The sequence below is a fragment of the Phaenicophaeus curvirostris genome, chromosome 8, assembly GCF_032191515.1.
Source record: "Phaenicophaeus curvirostris isolate KB17595 chromosome 8, BPBGC_Pcur_1.0, whole genome shotgun sequence".
Taxonomy (NCBI): Eukaryota; Metazoa; Chordata; class Aves; order Cuculiformes; family Cuculidae; genus Phaenicophaeus; species Phaenicophaeus curvirostris.
The window spans coordinates 10,954,211-10,974,957 of record NC_091399.1 but is presented as its reverse complement, the minus strand read 5'-3'; the positions used below and the strand labels follow the sequence as shown (position 1 = coordinate 10,974,957).

The 20,747-nt window shown below is 41.0% G+C and overlaps 1 protein-coding gene across 3 annotated transcripts in view; it reads left to right on the top strand.

Moving 5' to 3' along the window:
- NOTCH2 (notch receptor 2) overlaps window positions 1–20,747 on the top strand; it is an 86,124-nt gene that overhangs the window by 25,169 nt on the left and 40,208 nt on the right. For all 3 annotated transcript variants that reach the window (XM_069862428.1, XM_069862429.1, XM_069862431.1), the window contains exons 5-9: window positions 2,220–2,342; window positions 16,181–16,414; window positions 17,242–17,397; window positions 18,436–18,624; window positions 19,754–19,867. In XM_069862428.1, coding sequence (XP_069718529.1) covers window positions 2,220–2,342; window positions 16,181–16,414; window positions 17,242–17,397; window positions 18,436–18,624; window positions 19,754–19,867 — 816 coding nt within the window. The remainder of the gene's footprint in view (window positions 1–2,219; window positions 2,343–16,180; window positions 16,415–17,241; window positions 17,398–18,435; window positions 18,625–19,753; window positions 19,868–20,747) is intronic.

Below are 20,747 nucleotides of genomic sequence, written 5' to 3'. Positions count from 1 at the left end.
CAATTAAGCAGATTATAATATCGTGGTGTAAGTTCAGATTGAAAAGGACACAAAAATCGTGCCTTTACAACTTTTAGATGTTCTGGAACTAAGCCAAGGTTGTTCTTCAGTGTAAGACAAATTTAAAGGGAATTTGAGTGTTGGAAGGTTACCAAAACGGAAATTTGGGGTTTTTTTCAGCTTTACACTTAAAATAGTGTCCAACCCTTCCCTAGTCCCTTTCCCTTGGAAATGTCTTTTGACTGACAACACTTGACTGTGTATAATTTCTCTTGGACATTTTATTACATAGTGCCTTTTTTTTTTTCCTCCCAAGCTCTTTTTTGTTTCTATTCTAGTGTCACTAGTGTTATACCCCGGCTTTTAGTGTAGGATAAATTTTCTGCATTTGTATGATATGCTTGAGGACCAGCTCTTAGATGGTACTATAGCTGGTTAAATGTGAAAATGTATTATGGCTTTGTGAGGTTTGAGGGTTGGGGCGGCTTCCATACTCTATATTTACTCAAAATTATTGGACTATTTTAAATTTGTGTGTAGTACAGTGAGATAGCAGTAAATAAATGCCTGCTGTCAGAAATTTCTTTGCTACAAGGCAAGATGCATCTTCATATTGTCAGACTGAAATGATATGAACTTAAACTTTTCAAGTTTGTGGTTCTGTGTGCATTTCCATGCTGATCGTGTCACTGGCATGAATGGAATCTATGGTGAGTGGAATGATTCTCCTCGAGCTGAAAAACAAGCTGATAGGACACCTTTGTGTTACAGTTGACCCTTTGGTCATGCATGGTAGCTTTACACAGCTGAAAATGTAGAGGTCTGATACTCATTCTGTTCCTTGGTAGTTTTTCCTTGGGACCTTTTGCCAGGAAGGCACTGCAGTGGTGATTAGGGTTCAGGCTAACCATGGATTTAACCTTCCCTATGGCCAGGTTATTTGCAGTACCTTTGGTGAAGATGGGAAGGGCTTTGAAGGGAGGAGGTAATAATGCAGGTCTGTCTTTTTATGTTGTGTCTATTCTTTCTTGCTGTTGGATTCTAATGCACCTGATACAGCATGGCAACAGCACTCTGCTTCTTACTCTTTCCTGTAGTATTGGAAAAGTTCAGGAGGTGGGAATGAATATGAGTCATCTCAAGTTTTCATGAGAGTAACGGTTGTCTGGAGCAACTCCTTCTGAGCTTTACAGTCTGTCTTGTCTGCCACACAGCATGATCTGCGTTGGACCAGATGTTGTTTGGAGGGTCTGTGTGACTTGACACAGATGTTATGGAAGCGTCTGGAAGATGCTATCAAAAGTAGAGGGGTTAAAGCGTAATTTTAGATGAGAGGACTTCATAATGTTAATGTTACATTCCAAACCAGTGAAGAGGCAGAGCTGATGTTTTAAATTAATGCGTGTGTTCTGGAATCATTTACTGCACATTAGCATGCATCCACTTGTGCTTGATAAATAACTCTCTAATCCAGCAGAAACGGCAAGTTTCTTTCATGAAGGATGAAGTAAATCAGCAGGGGAAATCGAGTGGAACATGGCTTATGGGTGACTCCCTTCTTTTCCTTATTTGAAAGGCAAAGGAGGCTTAGCAAGGATGCTTTGCCAGCATTCATTCGGGAAGAGGGGTCTGATTTCTTCTGCTTTTCAGTCTTGGCTTAGTGTATAAGCATTGATTGGGTGGTGGCTGATTTGTTGAGTGAGTAACTTGTCTAACACTGAAGAGGGTCAAATCAGGCATTTGAAACCTCATTTTCAAAGAATACAATATCTTTCTTTGATGTGACCAAGGCACATAAACTACACTGAGGTATTAATGAAGTGGATGCCAGGCACTTTTTTGCTATGGGAAGCTTGTCCTGAGTGATGCCCTAGCTGCTGCTTGGTGGGCAGAGATGGGTTCACCTCACAGTAAACCTAATCTCTTGGTCTTCGCTTTGCTTCCTTTGAATGGCTGTGCTCATTAGTCACTTAAAGGAAAAATACCTTTGATGAAAGTGTATTTGGCTTTCTCGCCAGGGCAGTATCATTCTAGCTGTTCAGCCTGACTTGCATGCTATCAGTAAGGGGTTCAACAATGTCTCCAGTCAGTGTGCTGTGTTGAGGTTCAGCAGGATTAGGTTAGCAGGGAAGATCTTGAAGAAAAAAGGAGAGAAGCTGCATGAGGGTGGATTACAACTGGAAGCTCATTTCAGTCTGCTGTGTTTCTGCTTTGTCCAGGTTTCGAGGGGAACATCTGTGGGCACAATGTTGATGACTGCCCGAATCACAACTGCCAAAATGGGGGCATATGTGTGGATGGCGTGAACACGTACAATTGCCGCTGCCCACCGCAATGGACAGGTACGTACTATGGAAAACATTCATGTATGGGCTGGGCACACTGTGGGAGTGAAACGCTGGACTTCTGGCCTTCACCTGACGTTCATCGGAACTGCATACATCTGAATGCAGCTCACATCTGTGACTTGTTCTGCAGCCTGGGGGGCAGATGTTAGTGGAACCCTTAAAAGAAAATTGTTTGCGTCAAAGCCACCACAGTGGAGGGCAATTCCCTATTGAACCAGGCAGTGTTACAGGCTTCTGTATGCATGGGTTTGACACATGTCCTGTGATTCTGGAACTGCAGTGTGGGGCCACTATCAGCTGCGCTTCTGCTCATAGGGATTACTTTGCAAGAGGGCATGTGTTTTGTGAAACTGCAAAGCATGGCTTAGCTGTTACAGGTGTGAGCATTAGTGGTGCTTTGCTGATCCATCTTGTGGGTAGTTTTAACCCGGGATAATGATTCCTTTGTAGATAACGGTTAACACTGATGAAGAACAGGACAAATCTGAAAGAAGGCAAAGGTGTGGGAGAAAGGGAGGGAAGAGAAAAAGCGTGTGTATGGGAAGCTTATGTTTTTGCTATTTTCATTTCCTTGCTGTGACTAATTTTTATCTGGAGTTTGCTGACTATCAAAACTACTTTTGCTTCTTTAAATGAGTTTGCGTTAAGTCTGTAGGGGGAAAAGTGTGAATTCAAGAAAGTGTCATGCATGATGTAAGGAAGCAGCTTACAGGAAATTCAGTGTCATCTTTAGTCACAAAATGTCTCTACCTCAAAAATAAACAAATACTTGTGGGTTTGGCATTTTTTTTGAGTCATACTAGTCACTTTTAGCTGATGCACCTTTTCAGCTGAGTGTAGTTTTGCCCTTTCGTCAAAATCATAGGTAAAAATACAGCCCTAAAACTGGAAAACTGTGGCATGGACTTGATTTGCGTTTTCCCTTCATAAAGTAGATTGGGATACTTATTTTGGAAGAAAACTTGAACTAGCTTCTCTGGTTCTGAAGAACATTTAGCACATTTTAGTTTGTGTCTACAAATACTGTGTTTAAAACCAGAACGTGGGTAGTGATTGGCAGCTCAGATAAATGCACTGTGAGGAGTTTGACTACTGGAGACTGGAGGTTTCATGTTCTAGTTTTGTTTTTTTTTATTTCAGAGAGCATCATTCTTGTTATAAACTGATAAATTGGCTGTCATTAACTGCAAAGGAGGCTGCCAATTAAAAACCTTCATTAACTTTAATGAATTATGTATTATTAAATGAAGTTAAAACCATGTAAGAGTGAAATGCACCACTGCTTGCATAGCTCTTTGAAACTCAGTGTCAATAGGAGAAAATGAGTCCTCCCCTTAATGAGTAAGTACTCTTGCTTCTGTTCTGTTTCTCTGTCTGGGTGTCCTTAAAGCCTACAGAAAGTGAAACCTGCAAAGAAAAACTTGAAGAGAACTTGGGTGTGGACTCAACAACCCTTCAGTAACCCCTGAAATCTTGTTTCATGCTGCAGAAATTATAAACCTTGTTATAGCTTCTGGTGTCCATCATTAATAAATTAATCTCGGGCTCATTCCTGAAGGATAGATGATATGGATCATGAGTGCGTACAGCATGAGTTCATAATTTGCAAGGGATTATTTTGCTTTGTAGAGGCACCAGAAACTTAGCTTGGCTCACGGCAATTGGATGGATGGCTATTGTCCCTTGGGATGGTTTCTAGAGCTTGCTGGGAAGAGGCCTTGGTGTTTCTGTTTGGGTTTGTGGTAGATTGTCACTCTGATTAACCCCTGAAGTTCTTTTTAATGCAGTTGTGGTGGTTCCTGCTCTGAACCTCTTGTGGACTCTGACTACCACTGGGGCAAATCGTTAGACATATGCTGCAGCCTACCATTGTGTGCACAGTCTCTCCAGAAAACCCTCTGTGCTTCCCTTGGGTGAAACCTTGGAAAGAGAATAAGTCCCCAAGCTGTATGTTCCTGTAACATGAAACGGTTTGATAGAACGGGCTTTCTCAGAGTTTCCTTTTTTTACGGTGCGCTTAAGGTGATAAGCGCAGCAGTGGGTTTAGATGGTGGCTTCTCAAAACCATTGACTTTCTAGAATTAAAGACTCTGGTCAGTTAGGAACTAAAACTGGCCTCACCATTTAGGAAGCAGCAGCTTGGCTGTTTGAACAGTGGACGTTGGAGCCTTAGGGGAACCCAACTGTCTTATTTTAAATGTACAGTGCCAGTTTTGTTATTCAAACTGAAATGTGGGTAACTTCAGAATTAGCTATGCACGATCATATCAGCATATGTTTGGCATGTGTAGCTCTGTGCATCCACAGGATGCCTTAGTGATAGCCATTCCTCTGCAGTGTAACTGCTGATCTCAGTGTTTCTCGAAGTTGAAGATGACTTTTTTTCAAGATTAAACTGCAGCAGATGCTGGCAGGAGTAAGCTACAATAAAAAAATAGTTTCTCAGCAATAAGGAAATGTTGTGTAAGTGCAGGTCCATCCTTTGCACAAACATAGTTTATAACACTGTAAATCATCTCTAAGGTAAGTGAAGAGGGGAGAGCTGAGCAAACAACTCTTTAAACGTCTGTCCTAATAAATGCTTATATCCTATCAGTGAGGAACTGTGAGAGTGAAAGCTTCAGGAAATCAAAATCTTCCAATGAGACCTTGAGGTTAGAGGACATTGTGTGCAGCCTAGAGGAAAAAACAAGGGCCCAAACATGCAAGTTTGAAAAAACATCAGCAAAAAGTGTAAAGATGTTAAATTTGCTAAAAGCACTCTAATAGTGTACCTGTGCTGTCTTCCTAACAGTTCTTCTGCAGTCTCCTCTAATACTTAATTGCCAAGTAATTGTGGAGAAATTTAAATTGTTCTGTTGGCAATTTTAGTCTTTATTAAATGTTTGTGCTGTGGATGATGCTCTAGCATGTTTATTAATATAATTTGTGCTTTGTGGCATAGAGAAAACAGTCCCATTCCTTGCTATAAAGATCAAGAAGCTGTGTTGTACCCAGTGAAGAATAGTTTTGTGTACAGTAATATTGATGCATCCTTTACTGAAACAGAATCTGTCCTTATTTTGGTAACCATCAGCCTCGTGTTGTTCCATGACCAGGTGATAGGCTGGGCTACATGACTGGGTTGGATTATTTTTTTGGGGGGGGGAGGGTGGGGGGAGGATGGGTGCGGGGTGTGTGTTTCTGTTTGGTAGTGGAATGTAGCTTTTGAGGGACTGTTTGCTTTCAGCTTGGTTTCCTACTCCTCAAACAAAACTTCACTGCTCCTTTTCTGTAAGTGCATGCCTTCCCTTTCTCATTTTGCTGCTTTTTCCGGAAAGATAAAATCTCCCCTTTCTGAAACAATAATGAGAAATTCCTGCTATTGCTAATGTTTTTGTCACCTTCAGAGTTCTCATATTTCATATGGGTAAAATGATTGTGAAGGTAATAAATTTTTAACTGGTAAGACAATCTTGGAAGTGTTTTGGCGAAACTTCCCGAGATCTTTCCTGTTGCCGATGTTAACTGATCGTTTATTTGTTTGTTTGTTTAAGGATGGCTTTATCTTGTCCCAGGCTAAATCCCTTGTCAGAACCAGTGTTTGTTGAGTCCTTTCAAGGCATGATGTTGCAGATCTGTAAGGAAACTCACCTTTTCTTGGAAATAGATAAGGTTGCTATTGTATAAGACTGAAGTCTGTTCTGTGCATGGCAGGCCAGAGAATTTAAGTGTGATTTGAATCCAGATAAGCCAAAAATCCTGGCTAATGTCTGTGCCATGTGAGGGCTCTGGTTTACGCTGCTGTTCATCAGCAGTTAAACCAGCTGGATGGACTCACTGCAGTCTGAGTAGGAAGGCTTCTTTGCCTTCTCTCCCTGCCAGCCATCTTCCCCTGCGCTGACTCTGGTATTTGTTAGTGTGCTGCTTTTACTCTGTAATCTGGTAAAAAATCCTGTCAGCTGCTGCTTCCCCTCCTCCCTCCCATTTGGCTGGTATCAGGAATTAAAATTCACAGAGCCTTCTCTGTGAGTGGATGCAGAGGTGTCCTTCCATAAGACATGGTGAAACCATCTGAGGTTTTAAAGGCGGTTCAGTTGATGCAGACTACAATTGATACAAAGAAACAAGACTACGTAGAACACCTTGTTTACTCTGATCTAACCTATGCAACTTTGTGTCAAGAAAGACAGCTTGGTAAGTTGAGTGCTGAAGTGATTAACAATATAAAATACTGTAAATGCTGTTGTTGTTTTTCTTGACTGAGGACTCCTTCACTGTGGAAAGTTGCAGTGTTTCAGAGGATCATCATGAATCTGGCCCCAGTCGCCTTTCAGGAATAGCGCACAACAGAGATTAAGATTTGTATACTCCATTGAGTTCACTCCTTTGCATAGTTTGCTCCAGAAGCACTGCATCAGGAGTTGTGGGCTGAGCCCCTGGATTTGGGGGATGCTACATTCTCTCTCAGGTGGTTTTGAGAAGACCTACATTGTACTGCTTCAGTTGCAGGGTTGGCCTGCTTGCCTCCTTTCATTATTTCAACCCCTATGGCTGTGGAGGCGAGACTCCAATGGCAGTTGTATTTTCTTAGGTTTTGTTTTCCCCTGAAAAAGGGGATATTTTAAAATCTAGGAGACCATTGTCTTGAAGGAAGCACAGTGTGTGCTAACGGTTGACTCCACCAAATATCCAGTGTAGGGAACTGGTTTAAGAAGCAAATGTTTGTCTTGAGCGGAAAAGCTCTTCAGGCAGCAGGCTGTGCTTTTTAATTAAAACAGCTGTTAGCTTGGTCATATGCTCTTAAACACTAGCACAAGGGTTACTTTTTCTTCAGAGATTTAGGCAGGAATTTTCAAAGAGGGGGAGTTAAGGGTTCAATTCCTATTTAATTAGAGTAATATTTGCTCCCTACCTTGGTTTCTTTTGAAAATCCCAGCCTTAAACTCTGGGCAGACATGACTTTTCTTTGTTAAGAAGGGAGAATAAACATCAAAAGGCTAATGTTTAACATTTTAATGTAAGATGTATGCTCTGGTATTTTGTTCTTTAAAACTTTATTTGCCAAATATCACTTTCTTCAGCTTCTGTATCACAGAGTATACAGTAACAAGTCCTGCTAAGTTAGTGTTCAAAAAATGCTGCTTTGTTGGAATACTTAAAGCTGTGGAATGTAGAGGAACTAACTTTGACACTAGAGGATGTGGATTATAAATTTTCAACATGCTAATCTCCTAAATGATGAAATATGCATCTTCGCTACTTTCTGTAGCACATTGAGTATTACCTGCCAGAGAGCTCTGTCAGACTTGTGCTCTTTTTCTGATCCTGGTTGGCATGTGCATGTGATGTGCAATGAGCAGTCCTTGCCTTTGTATTAACACACAGTAGTGGGTTGGACTCCTGCAAGAAGTGTGGTCATCTCTCCCAGTGCATAGCGACAGCAAACATTCTGGTGCCTTTCCAAACTCCATTTAAAAACATGGTAGCCTCTTTGGTACTGGCTGAGATCCATCTATGCCAAACTTGGCAAGTTGGCTGGTGATTTGCTGTCCCTACAGTAGTATCTCCAAGAGACAGCTCTCTAAAAGAGGCCAAGAGGGATTACGATTCTTTTTCATCCTTCATTATTTGAACTGGCAGATACAAAGGAAGCAGGGAGCACGTAGCAGCCTCCAGAGCTGGCAGCTCCAAGCTTGAGTGTACAAGTGATTTGAAGCATTGAATGTAAAGTTTATTGTGGGCGTGGTATGTGTCTCTTGTGGTACTTGATGCTGGTGTTGTGCAGAGTAAGTTGATTTCAGAGGCATTAGAAGTTACACCATTAGTCTGTGCCTTGTCCGGTATGAATTCTGCAACACCTACATCAACCTTCTGTTGAGTTTGTGCAGCTTTCCATTTCCCAACAGCAAGTCTTGCTTAGGAGATAGCTGTCATGAACCACCTGAGATGTTAACAGCTTAACTGATGCAATGACAGCTGGATAATGTCCAGCTGAGACCATGCTGCTGCCTCTTACCTTGTGCCTTTGGCGACGTTCCAGGCTGGGAAAGTACTTTTTGCAATCTTATGTGCCAAATAATGTCTTCTGGAGCTGTCTCTTGGACAGCTGGCCCTGAAACAGAATAGGCTGGACTGCTCTGGAGAGGCCGGGCTGGACGTGCACTGTGAGACCAGGCTAACAGGTAGCAGTTTTTATCTGCAGCTGACTTGGTTCTGGCAGCTTCTGTCCCTTCCTTTGTTCTAAGAATGAGGCGATTTGTCTGTGGATGATTACTAAAGATGCGTTGCTGAGATAGCTTGGGAATATGAAGCTTTTATTGTAGGGTTTAGCTCAAACTGTTACATTTTTACCTTGTAGATCTTTGCCTTTGTTAGGTGTTTCCCTGATTCACTGGATTTTCCAAAGAGGTAAAGAGGAAGAATGGGGAGTAAGCTGGTGATGATGTGTTTCCTTTTTAGTTACAGCTCTGTCCTGCTGCTGTCACACTTCACCTGCCACTGGAACCAAGCTGTCATTAGTGCATCATGAGTAATTTGTAATGAATTCTGTTCTGTTCCTTTATTACTGCCTCTGAAGAACTTTATCAGGACTGCCTTCTCTACCCAGTAGTCTGTGGGAGTGGTCTTGGGCAGTATTTAATGGAGCATAAGGCATGCATAAGACTCCTGAAGCCCAGAGTTTTGTATTTGGAGGTTGTAAAATCTGTTGTAAAAGCCCATTAGTTCCACTATATGCTTCCCAATGTGGTTATGAAATTAAACTCTTTTCTCCACCATATTATCCTAAAATAAACACAGATGCTACTCTGCTTGTTACAACTGTAAATGCAACTCCAATTGTTCAAATTCTATATTAAGCTCTTAAATTTTATGATATCTTGAATAGCATTTGACATTGTCCAAGATAGAGTAGGTCTACGTAAAGCAAAAGCAACAACCTAATACCTGAGGTTTGGGAATGGCTGTTACTACTACTTTGCTGGTCTATAGTTCTGTATTTCAAATGGGAGAAAGGTGCTGTGAGATCTTGGGGAAGGAGAAATTTTTTGAGGGATGTGATGCCTCTCACTTTAGAGAACTCCTACAAGGGGAAAAGTATTTGGTTTCAGTCCTTTTGTTTTTCCAGGGGAAACTGCTGTCGTAGTTAAACAGAGATGCCTTTTCTAAACACACATGCAACTGGAGGTGCTTTTTGCAGATGTAACCAGCGCAGTCCTTTGAATTCTTGTGTGTCTGAAGCCATCCCTGGAGCTGAAGGCAGCAGTTTTATCTATGGGATTGCCCACAGGGAGCTGTCGTGATGGCTTCATCAGAGGGTCTGGAATTTGAACATGATCTGGATGTCGCGCTTCAGATCCCTTTCAGTATTACCTGTTCATTGCTCTGGATATTCTTGTCCCTATATAAGCGTGTTGCACTTTCAAGGAATTTTGAAGCTCTTTTCTTTGAGGTATCTTGTGTCAGCAAAGCAAATTACATAAATGATCAAACACTTTTTTTTTTTCCTATGTGCTGCGTTTTTCCTGCTGTAACTGTTGTATTATTTTTTTATCATCTCTTTTCCTTGTTGTGGGTAACAATTGCTTTGTAAGTCTCTTACAAAATTCTTCTCTTCATCAGTCTGTCATACTCTGAACTTTCCCCCTGTTACAGTGTCTTTGTTTGGAGGTGGTGACTTCTGTACTGCCAAAATGTATTCCATACTAAGTCTATGCCACTGCTATTGCACAACAACTGTTTGCATTAGTTATTCTTCCTTGTAGTCAAATGTCTTGTCAGTCATGTTTATTTTGTTGATTAAAGCTGTGATGGAGCAGAGGCACCCACTGATCTTTTCCAGAGAAGCTGAAGTCTTTCCTCAAGGAGTGCCTAACTGAAGTGTTCTGCAATGAATCTGCTGGCCTTATGTTTTACTTGGCGTTTGTGCATCAAGCCTTGGCTGCTGTTGCACTTTCCTGGCTTTTTCTTAGATAATATGAATATTATTTTGTTAGAGATCATTGCCTACTGTCTCTCCTTCCAGACCATTAATTAAATGCTCCAGTGTCTATATGTATTCATTAATTGTAACTCAGTTTTTTGAAGGAGTATGGATAGTTCTGTAGGTTAAAGAATAAATGAATTTTTGCAAATACATAATTAAAAACATGGAGCAGAAATATCTTTCATAAACACTTTTGCTAGAAGGGCCTGATGGTTCCATGCGTTTTTCCATCTTCCATTTCCACAGCAGCTTGAGGAAACTGGTCTTTGACCTGACTGACCAACAAGTGTGTTTTCCTTGTGTTCTGAGAAAGAACTGGATGGAGAAATGTCCCTCCCCAGCCAGGTGCAGTCTGCCAGCCAGCATCCCAAATATACACAAGGGTGACTAAAGAGGGAAAGGAACTTCATGGTCCTCTGTTGTGTGGCACTGGTAACCTTCTGCCACAGTTAGATTTGGTCATTTATACAAATGCTGTTTCTTATCTCAGCCCGTTCTTGAGTTTTTGATAAGATGCTGTTCACCTTCTCATTTGGAAGTCCTTTGAAACTTGGAGAATAAAAAGGCAAACAGTTCTAATGAGCCGTGCTCTCCTTAGCTACGTTGATAGTGTCTAAAAAACATGTAATAATGTTTGAAGGACTTCACGAATTAAGTAATCCTTCCAGAGATTTTCTGGTTACATGTGGTTTATAGCTTCCCAGACAGCATTTCAAGAGAGCAGATGAGCTCTTCCCGGAGTCTTAGAGTGCTAGTCTGAGAGAAGTGACAAACTTCTGGTGAGGTACTGAGAGGCTGAGGCATAAAAATGTCATGAAACCTGGTGTTCCTCTTACAGCGAGTCTTTTAGGTCCAGTTTGTGATTTGCACTGTTATATTTCCCTTCCAATAGCAGTTCCATCTGAGTCTGGTACTGTGGTGGTCGTGATTTTGAGATAAATGGATGTTGCTGTCTCCTCCCAGGAGGAGCTGTTAAGAGGCCAAGAAAGCTTTCTCCTTTTTTGGAAAGTCTGCTCTGCCGAAGACTAAGACCTCTGATTGAACTGACTGAAGGTCCTGTATTCAGCTGTAGGATGAGTGCAGTTTCCTGTCTTGGAGTTGGCATTTGTGCAAAGACTACGTGGTTTAGTAGGATCAGCTTTTTGAGGCATCTATTGGTGCTTCCTAGGGCAAATGTTTTTGTTTATTTACTCAAGCTAATGCTCTACCCTTTCAGTGTAGGGTAGTGCATAAAATGAGTGCAATCTGCTTTGCCTTTCTTTTTAACATAGAGAGCTGTAGAAGGGACTGACAGTATCTCATCAGTGAAATCCGGTACAACTGCTTGAGGGGCCTTGCACCTGTCTCAGCCTAAAGAGAAGTTCCCAGTGTTCCTGTCCAGTTCCTCCTGGTCTGCAAATGGGAGCTATTAAAGCAGCAAACGTGTCTGTCTTACTCCATACGTTTTTTCTGAGAGAAACAAGCAGGAAGTCACTTGGTTTCATAGTGGATGAGAAGTGCTAAGAGTTGAAGGCTATTCCTCTTTTCTACTTCTGGCTTTCCATTTTGAAATACCACATGGACTGGCTGTTTACTTTGTACAAGGTCACTTAGAACCTGAGTTGGCGTTTTCCTGATTTCCCAGGCTCTGCAAATATCAAGGTCAGCTTAGGCTTTTGTTAGCTTCTTGGAGTAATTTGTGTTTCCTTTTTTGTTGTCTTTCCTATGTATGTTTCTACATTTCCACTAAAGTATTGCACAGTTAGTGTATTTGCACTTGCCTTCACCAGTTCACCTTGTATTTACTAAATTTCTTTTAGAAATGTAATTGAAACTAGCCAGAGCCCCAGAAACGAAATACCTACAGAAACTGCCAGCTAAACGAATGAAGGATTTAGCTAAGTGGTTGTGACCTTCAGGAGCACTGGCATTATGTGCATGTGTATTGCACTGTACAATTCCTAGTGGAGTTCGCACTTGCAAGCTGAATTTCAGTCCTGTGAATGAGAGACTTGATTCTTCCTAAAACTCTTAACAGGCAAAAAACAGGCTTCCCAGCTACACAGTGACAAATAAATATGCTTGGTTCACTTACAATTAAATCAATTCAACAGCTCTTTAAGTGAACTATTTCAGAGATCTTTTGTCTCAGTTGCTTTAAATCAACCAAACCAACCTGGCAGAGAGAAGTCTTGTGCAGTATATTCACTGAGAAATTTTAGAATTAAATCCTGGTTTGTCAGGCACTAAAGAGACTTTGCTGTGAAAAAAGACAGTCAGGGAATTCCTGGGGCAGACTCTACTTCAGTGCCCTAGGTTGCTACCAACAAAAGTATCAAATCTTTTCTCTGGAGGACCTGGCCAAAATATAATTCCATTTCTGTCATTGGCACAAGGAATTGAAGTGGCTGCTGAGGGCGAAAGAGCCCTTTTGGGAGAATTGAGAGGCTGTGGACATGCCCCAGTCCCAATAAGAGTAAAGTGATGCTGCTGCTTTGAGGGAGGGCAGTCTTGAAAGCCAGGTACAAGCGTGTGCTGGTTTCTGGGGGAAAATCTAACAGAACAAAAACCAACCAACCTAACAGCAACAACAGCTAAAAAAAACTGACCAAAAAAAATGCACTTCCAAATTGTCTGTTGAAGAATGAAATTATTGACCGCTCATCCTATCTTCTTAACACCTGAAGACTGAGGAAAAAAAATAAATCCCAATGTATAAGCAACCATAGGGTAAATTAAAACCACCAAACTACCCTCTATTCCTCTCTTCTGAAGACTGTGGGCCACATCAGGCATTTCCAAGCCACTCAAGTGCCACTTAAACAAAAGGGCTCAAATATTTTCAGTGAACTTGAAATTGCTTTGCGTTCTTGCCAATTCCCAAGCTCCAATTAAGAAGTGTGAATGTCTTGGACTTTAGTCTGGTGTCTCCAGTATTTTAAAACAGAGTTCCAAAATCTTTCAAATACTATTACAGTTTTGTCACCTGATAGTGATGAGACTGAGTACTTACAAATGTAACTAGGTTGATATGCTCTGCTTGCCTTATGAGTCACATGTATTTGCCCAGAAGTTATTTGAGTCTGGATTTGGAATTATAACTTCAATAAGGAACATTTTTTTTCATTAAAATACTCAATAGTAAAATGCAGTAAAATTGCTCATTTATGCCCCTCATTGAGTTGAATTTCCTTTGTTTTTAAAACAAACTCCATTAAGGTGGAACTGTGTTTGATTCATGTTCATAATGAAACACAAATATGATAGTGATCTGGTAGCTGCAAAGGGAGCATTAGAAACCTGAGAGGCTATGTGAAGATCAGATTTAAGGGCTCATACGGGGTGTGTTCTTGAAATACAGTTGAATTGCTGAAAGAACTTTAAACTCCACTTTATTCTCATCTTGTGCAGATGTTTATGTACTTTTAAAAAGTTTATGTTAATTTAGGGCAGCAGAAATACAGAACAGATAAAGACAGAGGGTTGTTGCAGGCTTCCCAGTAGTGGTACTTGTTACTCTCCTTTTTGGAACGAGAGAAATAAATGAAAAAAAAAATAAATTCTGCAGTGTTGATCTTCCTAGTGACACTTGAAAGGGAGAAGTTTACCTGTCTTTGCTTAAAAAAAAAATAATCTGAAATCCCCCCAAACCTGCACAGCTCTGAATTCATCCCCACATTTTATTTTAGGAGTGCTTTTCAGCCAGTGACAGGGCAATGATTTGGGAAGAGGCGTAACAATCCAGAGGAGCCTGGCAGCTTCAGGACTGGAGGCTGTTCCTGATTCAGTGATGTGGGTTTTAAATTGGCTGCAGTCAAAAGGAGGGCATAAAAGCTGCAAGATGGCTTCTGTAGAGCAACTGGCTGTGGATGAGTGTTTATCCAAGAATGTACATTCTTTGATCTGGGCTGGGCTTCCTCCAAGAGAAGATGGAAAATCACTTTTATAATAAGCAAATAACATCCTGATTGGCTTTTTTAAAGGAAGTTGGTTGTTTTGAGTTACAAGATATGCACGACTACTAGGAACCACTGTGAGATAACTGACTTTTCAGTTTAGTTACTGATAAGCTACAATTGAAAGCTAATGAATGAACAACTTCTGTTATGACAAATGCGTGGTTTTGGTTTTCATAACGTAGCCATGTTTTACAGAGAACAATATGAAGTGTTCGGTTTCCCCCCAGCTGTTTTACTAAATAAACTGGGAAGTGAGGATTAATTCTGAAAACTGTTATTATTACTGTTAAAAGTTTATTATGGTTTTTTCAAGTGATAAAACCCTTGTTTTGGAGTAGTCCTGCTGGAGTAAGGTACACATGCACAGAGCAAAGTCTGTTGTGCAACTCATTTTTTTAATAAAATTATTTCTTTGACACCAAGGGAAAAAAAAATCAAGAGCTCACAGGACAAAAGGGTAAGATTTACTGAAGTGCTTTGAAAACAAAAGGAATTGTGATATGAGTACAGTAGATGGAGATGGTTAAGGCAGAACACTTTTAGATTCCTGCCAACGATAAATGTTTCAGTTCTGTGTGTTGGAGTAGGTGGGTGTGTGCACTTGCATAGTAAATTCTGGGCCATTAATAAGCAAGGTGACTGTTCAGCAGCATCTGAAAAGTGTTTTTAAACTGGCAGATGTGAATAAACTGGAGCCTGGGCAAATTGGCAGGGAAGATCTGTGGCCTGCTCTTGGATTTCTAATTTTGGAAAATGTGGGGAATTCCAGGTGAATATAAGTGTGCAGCTGATGCAGAAGCTGGAGATGGCAAACAGGAGCATCTTTGTGGTAGCCACAGGGTTACTCAAGAGTCTAGACCCAAATAACGGAAAGCTGCTGCAAGCTAATGGGGTGTAATATTGTCAGCTGGAGGGGAAAAAAGAGATCATATCAAACAAATCTAATCTTGTTTTCTTCTGTTGAAGAAACTTCAAATAAGAATGAATGACGTGAAACTTAAGCTGAACAATTTCAGTTTAGAATGAACCATTCAACTTTTATTAGGAAGATGAATAAGCATAGAGACAAAACACAGATGCATGGTAGGTTCTCCAGGTCTTGTTGTCAAAGCAAGATGGATTTGGATAAAGATATACGTTAATAAATGTGGATTGCAGTGCTTTCTGTGGATGTGACTGTGAAGTTCAGTATCCTGTGAAACTGAGGTCAAGAGTCTCTTTCCTTAAAACTCCCCAAAACAGTCTACATTTGTTTTCTTCCCTCCAGTGTCTCCAATCATTACAGTGTTTTCTTGAAGTGTTTATTTTGTCTCTAAAAAAAGGCAGGAAAAAAGTGAAAAGCTGTTGACAAACAAGAAAAGCCCAACTATTTGTGGCTGTCTGTGAAAATACCTGAGTGAAGAAAAGTGAGTCTTTTTGGTAGAAGAGAATTTTATTCTTTCTTATTAAGTAATATTCATTGCATAATTATAGGAAAGAATTAAGATCTTCTGACAAGACTTACTTTGCTGCTGGGCTCTTGACACTGCTTTGGCCAAGATTTTCTTGTGAGGCCATCTTCTTTGTCTCTCTGACTGCTCTGCAGGCAGGCCTTCATTCTTTCTACGTCTCTGGTCCTAATGGTTGTATCTTTGTATACTGCGGTTTGCCTACTGGCTTTCATACTGTGCCTTTTTAAAGTTGCTTGTAGTTCAGCTCCTATTTTGGGGTCCTTTAGGGGTGCTAAATGTCTCTACTCGATTTGACAACAGTGTTGTTAGAAGTTCTCCGGCTTGAATGTCCTAGAAATACAAAGTGGCAATCATGATGGACCACATGATGGACCAAGTTGGACTACAGTGTTTCCCTTGGTTATGTTAGCTGTAAAAGAATTTTCTTATGTCTGTATCTCTGATCTTCTGTTAAACTTGTTCCTTTTTGTGCACCAGGCCAGTTTTGCACTGAAGACGTTGATGAGTGTCAACTCCAGCCCAATGCTTGTCAGAATGGAGGTACCTGTACCAACCATAATGGGGGCTACGCCTGTGTCTGCGTCAATGGTTGGAGCGGGGATGACTGTAGTAAGAACATTGATGACTGCGTCAGTGCCTCCTGTGCTAATGGATCTACTTGCATTGACCGGGTGGCCTCTTTTTCATGTATTTGTCCAGAAGGAAAGGCAGGTAAGGGCAGAAAACTTGCATAGGTCTGGTGCTTAACAGAAGGTACTTACTGAAGTTTATGCATTTGTTTAAAGCAGTGTGTTTATTCTATGCAATTTTTGACCAAACCAGGAAGAACAAAAGGAGACATGTGCTGTCCGTGAGCGAAGACCTTTTAAACCTCTGTAGTTTGAGACAAAGAAGTATTTGTATTACACTGGGAGACAAGCTTATTGCAGTTCAGATGGCAAGGAAAGTAGATATTTTCCTAGTGCTTATCAGGGCCTGTGTTTGTCTGTGAAGTTATACGTGAGAATAACTTGCTCTGTGTCACTTAAGTAATTGAACTTAACAGTCTTAGAAGGCAAATTTAAATTTTTTTGGATCAGTGAGGATGCCTTACTGGTGTGGTAGAAAATTTGCTGTTATAGGTTACGTACAAATGTGAAGGTCGCCTAACTACCATCCAGGAATACAAGCATATTCAGATTAAGGAAGTGAGCTTCCTGTGCACCTGTGTTTTCAGCTGTCAGGAAAAATCATCGTGCTGGTTAGATGGAGGAGCTAGTTGACTGCTCCAAGGGGGAGATTTTGGTAATGGTAAGCCCTTTTACCACTCCAGAAGTCCTGAAGACACTTCTGAAGTCACATAATCTATATTTACATATAACATTTTGTGTGTCGTGGACTACCACAGAGATTTCGTGGGTTGAGCCTGTAAGAAATTGTTCAAGCTTCTGGCTGTGCAAGTCTCCATTCAAAATGTTAGGATGGAGAGTTTGGTTGTGCAATATCAGACTGACTGCTGTATCTCACTCTTTAAAATGAACACTTGAACGCTTCTCCAGGTCTTCTCTGCCACTTGGATGATGCATGCGTCAGCAATCCATGCCAGAAGGGTGCCCTGTGTGACACCAATCCTGTGAATGGACACTATATCTGCACCTGTCCTCAGGGCCATAAGGGAGCAGACTGCACTGAAGATGTGGATGAATGTGCCATGGGTGAGTTACTGTGTGCTTTTGTGAGTACATGCGACTACTTTCCTGCTCTTTTCCTTCTGTTTCAGTGTCTTTAGGTGAGTAGTAAATCTCCTGTGAGATTTGGGGCGGAAGGCTGAGTCAGAATAGCTGTCTGTATTTGAACTATTAGCCTTTGGAATATGAAAAGCAGCCAGATGCTTAACTGTTCTTTGTTGTGCAGGAGGGCTTTAGCATTGTGTGATGAGTGTGTATGAACACGTGTAATGATTAAGCTGACCCTTAGAACCACAGTTCACGGCAAAACTGTTGCAGTTCATGTGGGAACCGTTGTGGCACCCACCTTGGTAGAAATGTGTCAAGGCTGTTTGACAGCCAGAACGTGGCTGGATCGTTTGAGTGCCTCCTGAGACTACATGAGCTTTAAAAACTGTAGTTCTCCAATACAATGCTGTGAAGTTGTTTTGGGGATTAGCTGAACTCTCACAGAGTTGCTTCTAGTTTTGTGAATGATAGTTCGTGCTTCTGGAGTGTGATGCCTGAAGGTACTACCCAATTGACACTCATGGAAGCATTGGGAAGAAGCGCCTCTTTGAAATTCTTTCCCTGGTCAGCCTTGGACAAGAGTGCCATGCCTTTTTGAAAACTCATGAGACAGTAGTTTGGTTATTTTGGGACTGTGGTGGCACCTCTTCAGCCTCAGGAGCGAAGTAAATGTAAAGGATGATGTAGAGATAAGACCTTGAAAGCATCATTAATTCTCTAATCCCTGCCAGTTGATATTCTTCTCTTAAGGGCAGTTGTTAATAATACATATCAGAGTTGGTCTTTTAGTCCATTGGTTATGACAGCAATCTTTCTTTTTGCCTCTGACGTGCAAGTAACTGTCACAAGTTTCCTTCAATCACAATAGTCTTTCTCCAAAAGGATGAACAGCCTTTCCCCAGTATTACTTGCTGGAAAGGAGTGACCACTGGAAAAGACTATGACTAATAAAAGAACGTTGTGGCTTTGTTGATCCAAGGAGAGGTTTTGACAGACATATGCATCTTTTTCTTTCAGCAAACAGCAATCCATGTGAACATGCTGGAAAATGTGTAAATACAGAAGGTTCTTTCCACTGTGAGTGTCTGAAGGGCTATACAGGACCTCGCTGTGAAATGGATATCAATGAATGCCATTCAAATCCATGCCAAAATGATGCCACCTGCCTGGATAAAATTGGAGGATTCACATGTCTCTGTATGCCAGGTGAGGAGAGTTTCTGACAAGATGGGGTTTCCAGCAAAGGAAGAATGCAGAAAGCAAAACACAAGGAGGGTTGCCAGCTCTCCTGAGATGGAACGCAATATTTATTGCAAAGGGGTGAGGCTAAGTGAATTGGTGAGAGCAAGCTTGCTGTGACAGCACCAGCCAGGAGGACTTGGAATTTGTGTGTGGGAGGGAGAGACCAATTAGAGGTCTGAGAAAGAAACCTGTCACTACATCAGCAAAAGAAGTTTTGTGTTCTGAGCTGTATGTATGTGAACATATTTGTTACTATACCTGGAAAAGTGCATGTGCAGAAACGCTTGTGAAAGCAAAGCAAGTGCAAATTTTAAAAGAGTGACTGACTTTTGTGTTATGTATATGATGATTCTAGATAATAGTGTGGGTTTTTTTCTGTGCTTAAAATACAGGAAATTATGCAAACTCCCATTGAGCTGAAGAAATAACTGTAATAAAAGTTACTTGATTGAAGTCACACTTCTAAAATCTGTGTCCAGCATAGCAGCGATTTATGTAGTCTGCTATTTTGCTTTCTGATAACCGGTGGTAAAAAAAAAAAGGATGCAAGTTGCCAGTTGCAGTGTCTTATAGCATAACCAAAGAACTGTGTTGCCTGCAGCTGATCAGTGGATACCCTGAGCTTTTATTAATGTCTTTTTTGAAAGGTGGAGTTATAATCCCAACTATTTCATCCCTCTTATTGTTTTTCTTTATCTCTGTTATTAGCTAAAAAGCCTTGAGCTAAAATTGTCAGCTGTGTTTGTTTATCTTCAACCCTATATTGGTGCGCACCCAAATATGTAGATACCTTCCAAAGTGTTAAAACATAACCCCTTCTCATCAAGTGGAAGAAAACATCAGGTACAAATTCATCACAAATATCTGCTCTTATTACTGATTAAGTGAGCATGTTCAGCAACGGTGAAAACTCCAAAACTCCTTTTTAACCTCTGGTGTGTATTTGTACCTCCATAGGTTCTGTCCAAACTGCAAACATGAAGTGAACTAGGCTTAGACTGGCAGCACTGGTATAAGAGGCAGTTACACTTTCAAGAGCACCTTCTAAGGCCTTCAACCACCTCTTCTTATTAGTGTATTTATTTTTAAACAGGATTTAAAGGTGTTCACTGTGAAGAGGATATTGATGAGTGTCTGAGTAATCCCTGTGTGAACAATGGAGAGTGTCTTGATAAAGTCAACCGCTTCCTCTGTGTCTGTCCTCCTGGTAAGGACTTATTTCTGTAAGGTTTTCCTGCTTCACCTTACCAAGAACTGCATAGATAACTAGTGAGAGATTGTGGGTTCTGTGTTACTTGTGAGTTTCTTTGGTCTTAGTGCAGCATTTGTTTAAGTGAGTTGCAGTTGCTGGTAAATAAGAGTAGACCAGTGCTGGTGGTAGTGGGATTGTGCCTGTAACTGAATGTAAGTGTGAGAAACGTACAGCTGGACCACCTTAAAGGATAGTTGGTAGCTTGAACTACTGTTGTTATGGGTGTCGTAGTGAGCGACAGATGAGTAAGCCTAAGGGCACTTTAAAAATCAATGCCTCTGCATACTATTTGCCTTTTTCTGAAGTTTGTGGTCAGTAGCCATTTTTGCATCAGTACAGCCTGTTGCTTGCATGGGTTGGGAAGGGGATTGGGTCTCTGCTGTAGAAAAGAAGGATAAATGCTGAGCTGAGGGGTCAGTGTTAGCCATAGGGTGTCACTTGTTTTGCTGGTGGCTTACAAAAAATTTTGGGTTCAGAATATAGTTGACAAAGGCTTGCTCTGCATCCATTCCTATTGACTAATGATGTTCTGGCTCCTTCCTTTGGTTCCTTCCTCCAAGAAACATTTCTGGAGTTATTTTTTATTTGAAGTGCCTAAGGATCTGCATCATCTGGCATAACCTGTTGGTAGTTCATTAGCTATCTGAAGAAGTGTGGTGAAAGCTATTGTACCACATTCCACGCTGCTGTAGTAACTCTAGTCTGAACGCTCCAGTGATGTATGCGTTATTGTTTCATTTTAAGTTACTTGCTTTGATTACTTGAAAGTTCTTATTGGTGGCCTCTTGGTTGTGTCAACAAGTGTACAGTCCAGCAGTGCACACCACTTGTGCTC